The sequence below is a fragment of the Megalobrama amblycephala genome, linkage group LG18 (genome assembly GCF_018812025.1).
Source record: "Megalobrama amblycephala isolate DHTTF-2021 linkage group LG18, ASM1881202v1, whole genome shotgun sequence".
Classification (NCBI taxonomy): Eukaryota; Metazoa; Chordata; class Actinopteri; order Cypriniformes; family Xenocyprididae; genus Megalobrama; species Megalobrama amblycephala.
In genome coordinates, this window is record NC_063061.1 from 20,033,975 (window position 1) to 20,049,216 (window position 15,242).

The 15,242-nt window shown below is 36.2% G+C and overlaps 1 protein-coding gene across 2 annotated transcripts in view; it reads right to left on the bottom strand.

Annotated features, from left to right (window-relative positions):
* Positions 1–15,242, bottom strand: part of si:ch211-196i2.1 (collagen alpha-1(I) chain) — a 77,444-nt gene that overhangs the window by 17,269 nt on the left and 44,933 nt on the right. For both annotated transcript variants that reach the window (XM_048166754.1, XM_048166755.1), the window contains 25 exons: positions 12,746–12,790; positions 11,318–11,437; positions 9,589–9,627; positions 9,447–9,500; positions 8,504–8,557; positions 7,515–7,622; positions 7,287–7,340; positions 7,109–7,162; positions 6,834–6,878; positions 6,587–6,640; positions 6,369–6,413; positions 6,127–6,180; positions 6,002–6,046; positions 5,872–5,925; positions 5,486–5,530; positions 5,168–5,221; positions 4,833–4,877; positions 4,009–4,062; positions 3,791–3,898; positions 3,613–3,666; positions 3,231–3,284; positions 2,311–2,355; positions 2,145–2,198; positions 1,644–1,688; positions 1,069–1,122 (listed from right to left, as the gene is read on the bottom strand). In XM_048166754.1, coding sequence (XP_048022711.1) covers positions 1,069–1,122; positions 1,644–1,688; positions 2,145–2,198; positions 2,311–2,355; positions 3,231–3,284; positions 3,613–3,666; positions 3,791–3,898; positions 4,009–4,062; positions 4,833–4,877; positions 5,168–5,221; positions 5,486–5,530; positions 5,872–5,925; positions 6,002–6,046; positions 6,127–6,180; positions 6,369–6,413; positions 6,587–6,640; positions 6,834–6,878; positions 7,109–7,162; positions 7,287–7,340; positions 7,515–7,622; positions 8,504–8,557; positions 9,447–9,500; positions 9,589–9,627; positions 11,318–11,437; positions 12,746–12,790 — 1,437 coding nt within the window. The remainder of the gene's footprint in view (positions 1–1,068; positions 1,123–1,643; positions 1,689–2,144; positions 2,199–2,310; positions 2,356–3,230; positions 3,285–3,612; positions 3,667–3,790; positions 3,899–4,008; positions 4,063–4,832; positions 4,878–5,167; positions 5,222–5,485; positions 5,531–5,871; positions 5,926–6,001; positions 6,047–6,126; positions 6,181–6,368; positions 6,414–6,586; positions 6,641–6,833; positions 6,879–7,108; positions 7,163–7,286; positions 7,341–7,514; positions 7,623–8,503; positions 8,558–9,446; positions 9,501–9,588; positions 9,628–11,317; positions 11,438–12,745; positions 12,791–15,242) is intronic.

The window sequence follows — 15,242 nt, forward strand, 5'->3', positions numbered from 1 at the left end:
CTGGTGTTTCTAATATCACAAACTACCATGTAACCAATCACAGCAACGAGTGGATCTCTTAACTGGTGTCAGTGAGTGGAGGTGGCGATAATTTGCATATTCATATGACCACGCATACTAAATGAGGCAAGGCTATAGAGTTATATTCAAGTTGTTTTAAGGCGTGAAGAAAAAATGTCATTGTGATCATCAATATGTCATTTTGGTGATCAAAGATGAGTTTTAAGTGATAAAATTATTGACTTCAGGGGGACTTTAACTACAAATACAGTAAAAACTGAAATATTGTGGAAAATTACGACAATTTTACAATTATTATATAAAGTGTTTTCTGTTTTAAAATATTTAAAAATGTAATTTATTTCAGGGAAGATAAAGCTGAATTTTCAGCAGCCATTACTTCAGTCTTCACATGATCCTTCAGAAATCATCCTAATATTGCTGAACGGGGGTCAGGAGTTGAATTAATTAGCTCAGACACAACAGTAGTTGTTTCAAAGGATTCAAGTTTGTAAATTTGCTTTGTAGTCTGTCTTACAAGACAAGTTACACAAACAATGGCTGATTCAAAGACCCAAATATGCTTTGATCTCTATTTGCATGTGCTCCCTTGTTGTGTGAGAAAGAGCAGAATGTGTGTAAGTGTAATCATATGCCTTATGTGTATAGAAATGCAAAGCTAAAAACCAGAGAACACATATAACTTCAAGACAACCACCTCAACCTTTTTAGACATTGAAAGGCAGGCGTGCCAAGAATTATTGAAAATTTAACAGCACATCCCCTGATCTAAATGCACAGTGTAACAAATTCAATACTATGAAAAATAATATGCAATATGGATTCAATTTATTATGTTTTCTGAATATAGGTACTGTGGGTAATACAATTGGCGAGTCAGATAGGGGTCAGGTGGGTGTCTGTCTTGCAAACAGGGGAGTTTTTTTCTATTATGCTGACATTTTGTCATAATTCTTGTGCTTACAAATAAGCTATTCAGCTTCAGGTACAGCTGACTAGTAACTTAGACATGTGTGGAAATGACAGGGAATAGAGAAGAAAACTCACCATAGATCCTGGGGGTCCATCCTTACCAGGTTCTCCAGGAATACCTTGCAATCCCTGAAGTATGGGAAACCAACCAAGACCTTAAAAGCCTGTGTGTTCATGTATGTACCAGTGTTTTCTGCTACCACCACCGACCATTACTCTTCTCGCTTACTGCATTTTACTAGAGTCATTTATAGGGGTGCAAATTAAACTTTTGACAAGCTGCACAAAACACTGGTGCCCACTAAATTCCTGGAAAGACTGTCTTTGTTTGTATAACCTCTTTATGATTCATAAAAGGCATAGCCCATCCTCTATAAAATGTGATCATCGTTTTTTATTTGCTCTGCACCGGGAGCTCAGTCTGCTGGATTCATGACAACAATCGGCATTATAGAGCTCCATTCACTGCCAAAAATGGCTCATTAATGGTATATAAAGTCTGTTAAGAGGTGCTCAATATGAAAGCGTAGCAGTGATAGCTAAATAAACAGTTCCTGCCCAGTAGCCAAAGACTATATTAATGACTTTATAAATACCAATTTAGACAATTTGTAGGTGGGATATTGCTATGTAAAGAGTTCTGAACCCACCATCGGTCCTTTAATTCCTGCATTACCCACAAGGCCTTGCAGTCCCTGGAGCACAAGAAAGAACAATGAATCAATTTGAACTTTTGACAGTCTCAATGTGTAACGCTACAAGTGCTGGTTAAAATACCTGTTTATATTTACTAGAACCTTTACTGAGTTATTTGTAGTAATCGTAACAATAAATGAGATTTATTGTATTTATTATAATATGCGTATATTTGTATTTATTATAATATTCTATTCTACAAATTCTAGCACAAGAATTTAGAATTTATTTATCTTTTCTAAAAAGTCATTTGAAACCATATGATTAAAAAAAGTAGAATTATGACTAGAATAAAATCTAAAATTTGAAATCATATAATGTTTTCTCACAGTAGCCTTCTAGTTTATATTTATTTTTAATTTATGTAAAAATGCATTTTTTTTTACAGTTTTTTTTTTTACAGTAAAAATTCTACTTTTCACAGTTATCATGGTATTAGAATATAGAATGGGAACCTGTGTACCAGGCTTTCCTTCAGCTCCAACAGGTCCAGGTGGGCCAGGTAAACCCTGCAATAAACACCATCAACACTGACATAATCAATATTCTACACAGGAGACTGATATTAACTGGGGAGGTAAGGAATTCCACTACTCTCAGCTTTTGTGTATGGACACTTACAGGAAGTCCAGGCATGCCAGTGTGACCCCTCTGCCCTGTTCGTCCCTGAAAATGTATTGAGACTTCATGAAAAACAATATCATACAGACAATTTCTATTTGTAATACCTTAAAGCTTATGACCATAATACACTACCTTTCAAATGTTTGGGGTCAGTAAAAAATGTCATATTGTTAAATATTATTAGAATTTCAAATAACTGTTTTCTATTTTAATTAGGGCTTTCAAATGATTAATCGCGAATAATCGCATACAAAATAAAAGTCTGAGTTTGCCTAATATATGTGGGTGTACTGTGTGTAATTATTATGTATATATAAATACAAACACATTCATGTATATATTTGAGAAATATTTACAAGTATATGTATTTATATTTTTATATAATTTATATTATATATAAACATATTTTTCTTAAATATATATATTAAGTTGTGTGTATTTATATATACATAATAATTACACACAGTACTCACACATACATTATGCAAACTCAAACTTTTATTTTGTATGCGATTAATTTTAAATATATTTTAAAATATATTAATTTATATAATTTATTCCTATGATGACAGCTGAATGTTCAGCAGTGATTGCTCCAGTTTTTATTGTCACATGATCCTTCAGAAATAATTCTAATGTACTGATTTGGTGCTCATGAAACATGTCTTATTATTATCAGTGTTGAAACAGTTAATCACTTAATATTGTTGAGGAAACAGTATTTATTTTTAAATAGAAATTGTAACAATGCAATTTGTATTTTGTAATACAAATTACATTGTATTTAGAATTTTTGTAACAATGTAAAAGTCTTTACTGATCAATCTAATGCATTGTTGCTGAATAATAGTATTAAATTCTTACTGACCTCAAACTTAAATGCAGTGTATATGACAATATACCATAAAGTGTGTTACCTTTAGGCCTCTAGGACCAGGCTTTCCAGGGAGGCCTTCAAGACCTCTGCTCCCCTTCAGTAAAATGGACATTTCACATTAGTGATGAAGAATATTGCACTTAAGGGTTTTATAATTTAAGACACTGTGGCCCGGCTTCACAGACAAGGCTTAGATTAAGCCAGGATTAGGCCTAAATTCAATTAGGACATTTAAAAAAAAAACATTACCGATGTGCATCTTGAGACAAAACAATGGCACTGACATATTTCAAGATATGTTAGTGCAAGTTGCTATCAGTTAAAACAGCTCAAACATGAATTTTAGTCTGGGACGAGCTTAAGCCTTGTCTGTGAAACTGGGGGTATAAATCCTAATGCCTATAGTACAGAGCAACTCTAACCTTTGACCCCTCCTTGCCCACTTTGCCATGCGGACCAGCCTCTCCATCCTCTCCCTATGTATGTGAGGAAATATGTGTATTATGACTCTTAAGACTAACCATGTACAGATAAACAAACTAAAAGCAAATGTGTCTATTTCAAGTGATATTAGTGAAGCAATATTAGTGTAACTCATACCTGGATACCCAGTGGCCCTTGCAGACCTCTGAAGCCTGGGAAACCAAGAAAGCCCGTTGGTCCCTGCACACCTTGAATGCCCTGAAACCCTGGGGCTCCTCTAGCACCCTGGAAAGAAAATAAAATTTTTAACAAGTGCTGTTATCATGAGGGTAGAAACCTAGTACATCCATTTAATGTACCATGTAGACAGTATATATTCGTATTTTTATGTTTACTTTGTTTCCTTTAGGTCCAAAGTCTCCCTGGTCTCCATCAGGTCCTCTGTTACCCTTAAAAGACAGTAAAGCTATTAGAACCAAAATAAAAACTCAGATATGTAGTAAAGACAGGTTAAAGGTCCCGTTTTTCGTGTTTTTTTGAAGCTTTGATTGTGTTTATAGTGTGCAATATAACATGTGTTCATGTTTCGCGTATATATAAAAAAAACAGTATTTTTCACATAATTTACTTATCTGTATACCGCTGTTTCCACTGTCATAAAAACGGGCTGATGACTTCCTTGTTCTATGAAGTCCCTCCTTCAGAAATACGTAACGAGTTCTGATTGTGCCAGCGGTTCCTGTGTTGTGATTCGACAGCAGCTTAGCGAACCTTGCCTGGAAAGGTCACGCCTCTTACCATAAAGTGGAGATGCACGCGCTCAGTGTTATTGTAAACATGTCTTTAATTTTACCCTATCAATTTGAGCCGGAATCAGACCCGGTGATTGGACTGCGGGATGAAAATAACAGCATTTCGACGACATGGCGACAAACACACTCTACAAACGCAACTCTTGTGTATTCCTGTGGGCGGAGGTTAGTCAAAAAACTGTTTTAGTGACGTCATTAAAGAAGGAAGTAGAGGGATGTAGTCCAAACTGGCCGTTCGATGTAGGCGACTTCTCTTAAATAAAATATCTCGCTTGGCATTGAACTTTGAGCTTTAAAATTTTACAGATTTTATTTATACTCTAACAACAACATTACACACTAACTAAAGTTTGAAACATGGGATCATGAAGAACGGGACCTTTAAAATAGAGATGGCATGAGCTTACTTTGATACCAGTAAATCCTTTTGGACCTTGTGTTCCTAACACACCCTAAAATGAAGAAAACACGAGGACGACACATAATGACTTTAATTAATCAGTACATGTATGAAACAAAATTACCTTGATTACATTTTTTATTTTTGCTACAAAAACTAGTCCCGTTGAGTTTGTTTAGAAATGTATACTATGTGTACTATATGTTTCTCTAGTTATGAGTAACAGCTGATGTGATACATCAGTTGGTGGTCATTTTAGCTTGTTCTTAAAGTGTGAACGTGGTATGAACAATTCTCATTAAAAACAAAAAAGAAACACTTTAGACTGAATTAGGCTTTTACCATTAATCCTTCAAATCCTGGTTCCCCTCTGAGGCCCATTGGCCCTGCAGGTCCCTGTAAATGAACAGGGATAAGAAGGTATACCACCATTCAAACGTTTGGTGTCAGTATATATTTTAATTTTTTTTTTTTTTTTAAAGAAATACATTTTTTTTCAGCTTTTGATGCTGATCAAAAGCAACTATTTTTGATCAAATGAATGCAGCCTTAGTGAGTATAAGAAACCCATCGACTAGTGTATGTGTTCAGATTTAGTATCTTGGAATGTTATTAAGATCAAAGTAATTTAAAGAAATATATTTAACTTAAAGTTCTTACAGGATCTCCTTTTGGACCAGGTAAACCCTCCTGGCCAGACAGCCCCTAGTGGAGAAACATATGAATTGAATATGGATCATGTTTACGTAATATATTGTATAACAGAGCCTGTCACAGGCTAGTCACTTAGTATTTTATTATCTTATTTCTACTATGTGATTTTAGTAATTTTACTGTCTTATTTCTATACGTGTATGTATGTTTTTTTCTGTGTATTTCTCTTATGTAAAGCTTTTACTGTTTTAAAAGGTGCTACATAAAAAAAGCTTTACCAACTTAGTATGCATAGTATTAGCATGTAGATACCCATATATATATAAAAAAACTTCAAGACTACCATCTCTTTATAGATTAATTATAGTAGAACACTCATAGAAGACATTCACCTGTGGACCCCTGGGCCCTGGAGGCCCGATCTGTCCCTCTAATCCCTGGGGACCCTAATAAATGACATATATGTTATACAGAGATCATTTATCAGGAACATTACACTGTCCCATATAATAAATAGCATACCTGTGGCCCTGGAAGACCAACAGCTCCAGGAGGCCCAGGCTCCCCCTAGAAAGTAAAATAGAAAATGTTAGTATGTCACGGATTAACAATTGATTGGAACAGTATGAAATGGCCAAAACACTTACACGAGACCCATTAGGCCCCTGGGCGCCAACCACACCTGTCCAACCAGGAGCTCCCTGCAAACATTTAAACAAAGTGAGATTGAAAGAAAATGGACAAATCATACATGAAAAGCATGATAAAATACAGTGTAGTGACGAGGAAAGTCATTTATCTGAAACAGGAAGCACATAATGTAGTGTCAATGCAATGATGTTTTAGTCGATTCATATTGAGTCACACAGACATATTCTGTATTACTTACAGGTGCACCCGGAAGACCTGGTGGTCCATCCATCCCATCATCACCCTGTAAACAGTAACATTAACAGATTACTACAACTAGATGTAAACTTTGATGTGAAAAAGTCCTCATGTTATATGTACACTTGTGCATTTGATAAAGAAATGTTGAGCATTTAGTGCATTATAATCATTTTGTGCAATTTTTAGTGCAATTATAATAATTTTGTCTTCACTTACATCAGGCCCTGGATGCCCTTCAGGGCCCTCCATCCCTCTCATGCCTTGTGGACCCTGAAGAAGAATTAAAATACAATCAGGCAAGATGCTGAAAAGGATTATTAGGTTAATATTGTTATTATAACCATGTATTTTTAAATGACAAGGCCAGATGCAATTAAAGAATAAGTCTTGTTTATGTTTATGTTCATTCATACAGTTGCTACAATGAATGATGCTGCAGTCATAGTTACAGCAGATGACTTACAGGAGGGCCAACAGGACCAGGAGAGCCAGGTGCTCCTTTTGAGCCCTGTAAATGTGAAGCATAGCTTAAATATTTTCATAAACACTTAAAATTACCAAACAGTGTTCCTAGAATGATGCAACTGTAGATTTTAAAAATACATAAAAATAGATAAATTACAAGTGCCTATTTATTAGTTCTTTGCCTGACCACTAGATGGCGATATATACAAACAATGCACCCTATAAAATAGGGTTCTAGCATTTATTGACTTTATTGGTTTAATGATGGCTTACTTTCTCACCGGCTTTTCCCATATCCCCACATGGACCCTCTGGTCCAATAATGCCCTGCAAAAAAATGAACAGTGTTAGTCCTAGGGTAAAAAAGTGCTGTGTTCAAGGGTACAAATGATAGTTCATCATTGGATTTGAACCTACAACATTTTAGTTACCAGCTTCAATTTTGCCTCACCTCTTCTCCTTTCTCTCCAGGTGAGCCTGATTCACCTTTATATCCTAGAGGACCCTGTGTTTTAGAATTTAAAACTGAATTGTTAACAGTTACCAGGAAACATCTCACAAATTAAAACACTTATAGGTCAGGATACTGAAATAAATTGCTTATTTCTGCTAAAATTAAACAGTCTGGATCAGAGTGTTACAAGAGTTATTTGTGTATGGTGTAACATGGTTACTTGACCTTTGGTCCTGGAATCCCTGGAGACCCCTGAGGCCCATCCAGTCCGTTTTCCCCATCCTTTCCATAGACTCCTGTTCTTCCCACCACACCTTTTGGTCCACGGTCACCCTGCAGAATAGCACAGATTAAATCATTATAAATGAAGGAAAAATACATGTGAGTCATCATAGCATGAACTAATACTGTAACAGTTGCTATATTATGTAATGTCTAAGACTTTCAGTGCTGTTTGCTTACAGTTAGTCTACAGGTACCAAATTTACTGGAGAATGTATAGATGGATGCTATACTATACATGCTGGTTTTCTGACCTACAGTTAAATTACATCTAAATATATCAGAATGGTGAAGTGATAAAATTAATTTAGGCCCGGTTTCGCAGACAAGGCTTAGATTAAGCCAGGATTAGGTCATTTCAGTAGCTTTTAAAAACATGACTTAGAGAAAAAAAACAAAAAAAAAAAACAACTCCTTCCCATAGCGGTGCACTGTACTTCATTAAATGCTAACAGAAGCTAAGTTAAGCAGTGATTCATGCACAGGTTTTTGGAAGCAAAACGTGTCAGTCACAAACCGCAATGAGGATTGCAAAGACAAGGGCCTTTGTTTACATCTGTGGTTAAATCTCAGCAATGATTGGGTGGGGTTGTGTGTGTAATAACTCCCCAGTTCAATAAAAAGGCAGCTAATTAATTGCCACTAATTTGAGGTGACATGATGTCTTGCTCTGACAAAAAAGAAAGAAAATATTAGCCTATTTACAATTACAGCTGTCTTGACAGACTGTTGTATTTTCTTATTACGAATTCGATAACATTATAATTAAAGACAGCAACATTTTGGTGAACAAATGGTACACAATTAGTAGGTTATTAGTTAGTATGTAATTAATTAGCAGTATGGATGCTTTCCAAAGCAAGCACCACTGATACAAATGATCCTTATTAAGCACCACTAAAAATGAGAATGATTGCACTATAGGATATTACCATGTCTCCCATACGTCCTGAACGTCCTCGTTCACCTGGCTCCCCAGGTGGCCCCTAGTAGAGAAGGTAGAGAGAGAGAAAGAGAGAGAGACAGAGCATGATTTAGCAGAGCAGGTGTTGTCATCTGAGATCAGGAAGTACTGAGCTACATAACACAGGTGCCACTAAGCCTCATCAAAGTCTAATTAAAGCAGCTGGTACACAAATGTTGCGTCCCAATTCGCCTACTTATACTACGCCCTAAAAGTATGTACTCTTTCTGTGAACAAAAAGTACTTACTTTTGAGTGTGTAGCAAAATAGTAGACAAGCTTTGGGACATATTATCACGTCATACAATCGCGTCTTTTCTCTCTGTCACATCCTGTCACCGTAAACTGGCCTGTGAATCATCTTACATCCTCCACATTTCATTTAGCTAATTTCCTACCGTATCAGAGAGAAATGCAGCACGTTAATCTGCAGTCACAGGTCTTTCATGTGGAGAACTCTCCTCATATTAATGCATAATGATGCATTTAAAAGTTAATGGCCATTCGCATATTTATAAAAGTCCACACTGGCATTTGCAGATGAAAAATAACACGGATAACATTAAATAAATATTTTCTATCAGGTTGAACTGATTATTAGTCACTCAAACCTCTCAGCGTCGATCGCGCATATCCGCCATGTTTTGTAGTTTTTTAACACTTTTGACTCTTGTTTGTAGTTCCGAACTGAATCCTCGTTCAACGCGCAATGGGTTGTGGGCAATATTAGCCTTTATAGTGTGCACGGATCCACACTTCGAAAATCTACCGGAAATAGTAGACCATCCGGGGACTTTTGGGATACTCTTTTCAACATACTATGCTTTGGGACACACTTATTTTAATATCACATACTATATAGGATGGATAGTATGGACATTGGGACGCAGGGATAGACAGGATTTGCCTCACCTGTGGCCCAGGTTTCCCCATCTCTCCTTCCGGACCAGGCAGACCTTGCGCTCTCTACAAGCTCACAGGAAGCAGACCAGTGTCAGGGATATTCCATGTTCAGAAACATAACAACTTACACAAAGATGTGCTGTATACTTACAGGCCAGCCTGCACGGAGAAGCTGGAAGAACGATGTTTGCTGGAGGAGAGAGTGAGAGAAAAATATTATTTCATTTATTTGAGCCCTCACATGACTATCCATGTTTATCACATCATCAATTTCACAGCTGATATTAAAGCATTATGTGATAATCTGTAAAGCTAAACCTACAGAACCTCCAGAGCTCTGGTTATCCTAAGGATGGGTCAACTAACTGTCCAACAACTTCATAAAACTCTTTTGATATGACCACCACAGCTATAGCCATAGGCATGCAGGATGTTTTTAGGAGTGTCTTGTGCTATAAATGCTACATTTTTAGCACACTACGTCAAGTTACAAACAGTCCAACTTTTTAAAATGTGTCTTGAGACTCCTTTGGTATGTTCCAATCTGTTACATCTCGTTGAACTGTTTTACATTTACTTATGTAAGGGCCCGCTTAGAAATGTTTGAATAGCTATAGTTGGAAAGAACTAATCATTATAAAAGAAGAGTGCATCTGCATAGAGAAAAAAAATGAAAAAGCTCTGAATACTTTTTTAGAGTGAAACATCCTTTTAGGGTTGAACAAATAAGAGAAAATGTGAAAAAATGAAGTGTTCACACTTGGGTATACTCTTTACATGACCAAACTCAAGTCTCTTTTAGTAACCATAAAGTGAACAGACTTCATACTTGAGTTCCACTTGAGTTTTCATAGGCCACATTCCCACAGTTTTTGAACAGATTTAATTAAATCACAGCCTTCATGATTTTACTATTGCAAATGAATATGCAAATCAAACTACTGCAATATGATATTGCAAATCAATATCATGATTTGGCATTAATATTGATTCTAATTCCGATGTGCATCCCTACTAATCTGGGTCAGGAGAAGTCAAAACCAGCCTAATTATACTGAGCTTCCTTGGGCAGATTGATTGGATAGTCATTCAGACAACCCACCAATTAACCAATTTTCAAAATATAAAATTTTGTGATTCCTAGTCTATTCTTGAAGCTTTCCTCTTCATTACTCTGAGGAGTCATTTAAATGAAGGCAAAAGCCATAACCATACTATTCTGGTCTTACTAAAGCGTTAATGATCCATTCCCATCCAACCAGACCTTAGACTTAAATGCTGCCCTGTAAACTACAAAGGCGTTCACAAAGACAGCATCTTGCACAAAGGACACGGATACCAAAATAAGCTACAAGGTCACAGGCTGCTTTTAATTAGACCACGCTTGACTGAGGTTTCGGTTATCACAAAGGAGATGCGTTCAGAGATATAGAGCTGGAAACTGACATGAAGGGTGAGACTGATTGATTGTGTTGAGGTGACCTTGTTCTGGGCTTGAGCAAAGGGGATATCCCTCCTGCTTTTTCCTTTAGTTACAGGAACAACTTATGATCTCATGCGGCAGTAAGAGAAGAAAAAGCCTTTGCCCTCAGCTGGATAGCTGAATGTACAGTGCGGGACAGTTCAAAGGCTGTAGGAAACAAATACCCCATTACAACAACAAGAGAAAATTCCTTCCTCTTTCTCTCTCTTTCTCTGAGGGCATCTTTATTCAATCACGGCTGTGGTGTTTCTCTGAGCTATTACACAAGATACAGCTGTGCACTGGCAGCCACTTTAAAGGGATAAAGAATGAAGACAGGGAGACCACAGACAGGGACAGAGCATTCAGTCAGGAAAACCTGTAAAAGAAGAAACCAAAAAAAAGAGAGAAAACACACCTGAAACGCAGCCCATTCCTCAGGTGTGTTTCTCCACAGGTAGAATGTGGGCAGCCCAGGTGGCCCAGGAGGTCCTGGGAATCCACGGCGACCTGGACGGCCCTTAAGCCCAATGGCACCCTAGAAAACATGACAACAGTAAGGAGGACTGCATCACTATAATTATGTCCCTTTACACTGACATACACTTACAAGCTTTTACAAATCCCAAACCTGATGACAGCTCAGCTGTTGGGATGATAAACAAAAGTCCATCACACATCTGTGTTGTATAAACAGACAAATGGCACATACTGTAAAACAGAACTGTACAGAACAGATCAGGGCAGTGTTTCTCAAAAGCACTGTGAACTAAGTTGATTGTAGAGACCACTGGTGGCAATGGTTCTACGATTTACTTAAGCTCACGGTGCTTTGGGAAATGCAGCCCAGATCAGTTTAGATATCACCAGATAACCGATAAATCATTACATTTTTTTTAATTTTATTATTATTTCTTTTAAAGATTAATCAAAGAATCCTGAAAAAAAAGTATCACAATGTCCACAAAATATTAAGCAACTTTCAACATTGCACCAAATCAGCATATTAGAATGATTTGAAGGATCATGTGACATGTGACTAGAGTAATGGCTGCTGAAAATTCAGCTTTGCCCTTAAAATATATTGTTTAAAAATATGTTTAAAATATATTATAATAGAAAACAGTTATTTTAAATTGTAATGATACTTAATATTATTGCTTTCTTTCCAGTATTTGCAGTAATATTACTGTAAATGCAGCCTTGATTGGCATAAATGACATCTTACAGAACCCAAACTTATGAATGGTAGTGTACATAGTGTTAAAGTTTTAGATAAACTTATTTTTTTGGTTTTGCATAAACAAAATTGTGCAATAGAACCTTTATGCCATGGTTATGACACATAAAACATCTTGTTGATTAACATTCTGTCAATGGGATATTTTTGATATTCAAATATTGGGATATATTTGATATATATATATATATATATATATATATATATTTGATATTTAGAAATGTAACACTTAAAGTTGAAGTGTTACATTTCTAACTATAAAGTGAAAAAGAAAAAAGTGCAAGAAGTTGAAGCAAAAGAATGCAATTTAATTTTTATTTATCTGTGACTTTAAAGAAATACTGCATAGGAAGTCAGACTGACAGCATGTTTTGCAAGCTTCCCTGTTGGCATTTCGAATTCTCTTTGGAGACTGAACATATGAGAGTATTCATATGAAGTGACAAAGGTCATAAAAGGACGCAAGGGGTCAGCCGGTCATGACCACAGGCACGTGAACTTTCCATGAACTTCAGTGATGAAGCACTTTGACCTCGGCTTGACTTAATTCATCCTAAAGGATTGATGTGAATAATTTCTCATTAGTAAACACTCTGATTATCATACCTTATCACCTTTGGCTCCTGGATAGCCAACACTCCCAGGACATCCCTAGAAGGAAAAAAAAACTTAAATTATACAAAGCCAGAGTGTGAACAAAATAAAACATGCAGCTTTCATTTTTAATGGCAAGCAAGCTTGTTTAACAGGGTTAAAATGGAAGTTTTATAGCTGGTATAAAGAAGTAAATAAGCAATAACAAACTGACAAACAGTCTTGATCTGAACAAACAAAACAACTATTCAGAGTTCAGACAAGTTAATAAAATCCATTAACTTTAATGGTACTCTGACCAGGTAAAAAAAAGCACATTGTTACACTTAAGCCTAACCTGTTAACCATTACAATGCCAGTCTAAAAGCTGACTTCCTGCATGATGACATCTGTTTTTTTGCAACAAAACCATTCACATAGAGTACAAACTTTTATCACTTAATGGCTCGAAACAGTTTATGACAAGCTTCGTTAACTGAGCAATAGAAACAACTGATCTAGCCTCAGACAAATAAAATACTGAACCATTGTTACTGAACCAACATTTATATACTTTTATAGTATTTATTAAAACATAGAATTAGGTTTTATTTTTATATTTCCAGTTTTCATTCTCATTTTAGTGTAAGTTTTAGTAATTTTGTAATATGCGTTTGTCATTTTATTAGTTTTTGCTTTTGTAAAAAAGTTATTTAGCTTTAATTTATTTTTATTTCAGTTTTAGTTCTTCAATTTACTTAACCTTGGTTTATTTCAGCTAATTGCCAAGGCATTCTAATTTTAGTTTTTTATCTAACATTTACATTTTAACAGTTTTAGTTAACAATAACACTGCATCACAGTACAATATTTTAGACTCAAGTGAAGGGGTTCATATAAACACTTTTTAGTTTTAATAAGAACAGGCTTTTAACTCCGTAGCATGATAAAATCAGGTCCTTATTCAACATATGACTAAAAGCTTGACCCCCACCAAGACAGAAATGGAGGGTATGATAGTAATAGAGATGTGAAAAAGAGGGGGTATTAATTACTGCATCTCTACTGCGTTTTGCTCCCAGGCAGTGCTTAATGCTTTCAGCCACCTCATATAAATCAACCCTTCATGAACTAATGGAGGCCTTTTACAATGCCTGGGCCACTGGAGCTCAGCCAGAAGCCTCCAGATGGCACCACATCTGGGTTTACTTCTGTTAGGCCCAGTCACTTGTAAAGCCAGGTGAACGTTGCATTTTGACTAGTAGCTAATCTCCAAATAAATACATTATGATCCACAAATAAATGTAAAGATATTCACAAAAAATAAATACTATGGAGCTCCTTTCAGAGTCTGTTCACCCCAATTGTAAAGCAAAACGTGATTGGTTGTAGCGAGAGTGTGCTGTGATTGATCAGCGCCACGTGGCCGTTATCTGATTGGCTTGAGTAGTTGGTGGGTGGAGTCGACCTATTTGTGGATTTGTCTGAGATCTTGATGCTAGAATTGTTTCAGAATCCACAAATGCGCAGGAAGAGATTCACAAATGCACAGAAAGCAATTCACAAATGTACAGGTGGTGATTCACAAATAAATGCAGGCAGAGTTGTGAATATGTTTTTTATTAGCAAATCTCATTTTATTTATTTGTGAATTTAATTACTTTTTGTGAAACTCCTAACATATTTGTGGATCTCATTCTATTCATTTTTTGATACAATGATTTTTTGTGAATATCTTTACATTTATTTGTGGATCATAATCTATTTATTTGGAATTTTGCTACAATCCTACCCCCATACTCCTACAGCCATTTATAGAGAGCCAGATGAATCTAAGGTGAGAACAGCTGAAATATACATATACAACACAGTGGCGAGTGGGGACTTCTTTAAACGGGTATGCTGAGCGGTGCGTCATAACCAAAAATGCGCCTGGTGTTGGATGGGTTTAATAAGGGAGACACTCACATTCGCTAGACAGAGTGTAAGCTACTCAGTTGCTTACTCTCATGACACATCGCAACACAGCTAAAAGTATTCTTAATATGTTGGGCATTTTATTAAAAGTACCTTACATTTACCTGTTGAGACGTGCCCTCACAAGCACCCGTAAGAGCTGTGATTGTGATGTTTGAGTTGAGGGAGGTGCAAAAGGGGCATTTGCAAAATATGCTGTATTTTTGTAACTCTGTTGGTGCTACTTATGTTGCAGAAGCTAAATAAATCACCTTTAAATAGTATGATGGATTGGCTTAGGACACACTAAAAGGCTCAGATCTAAATAAGAGACTGCACATGAAATCCCCCATATGCCAGCAATCCAATGAGAACACGGGACAATGATGACGAAACATAACAACAGATCGTAGGTGCCAATGCTGTTGTGGATCCGTTTGGACGAAACCTTCCATAAATTGCATATTTGAAGAAAATTACCGTCGTTTGGCAAATAAATAAATGACGGACAGTTACATACTATGTATTACCAAAATGTTATCATGCAAGCTACATCTCAAACAAGGACATTTAT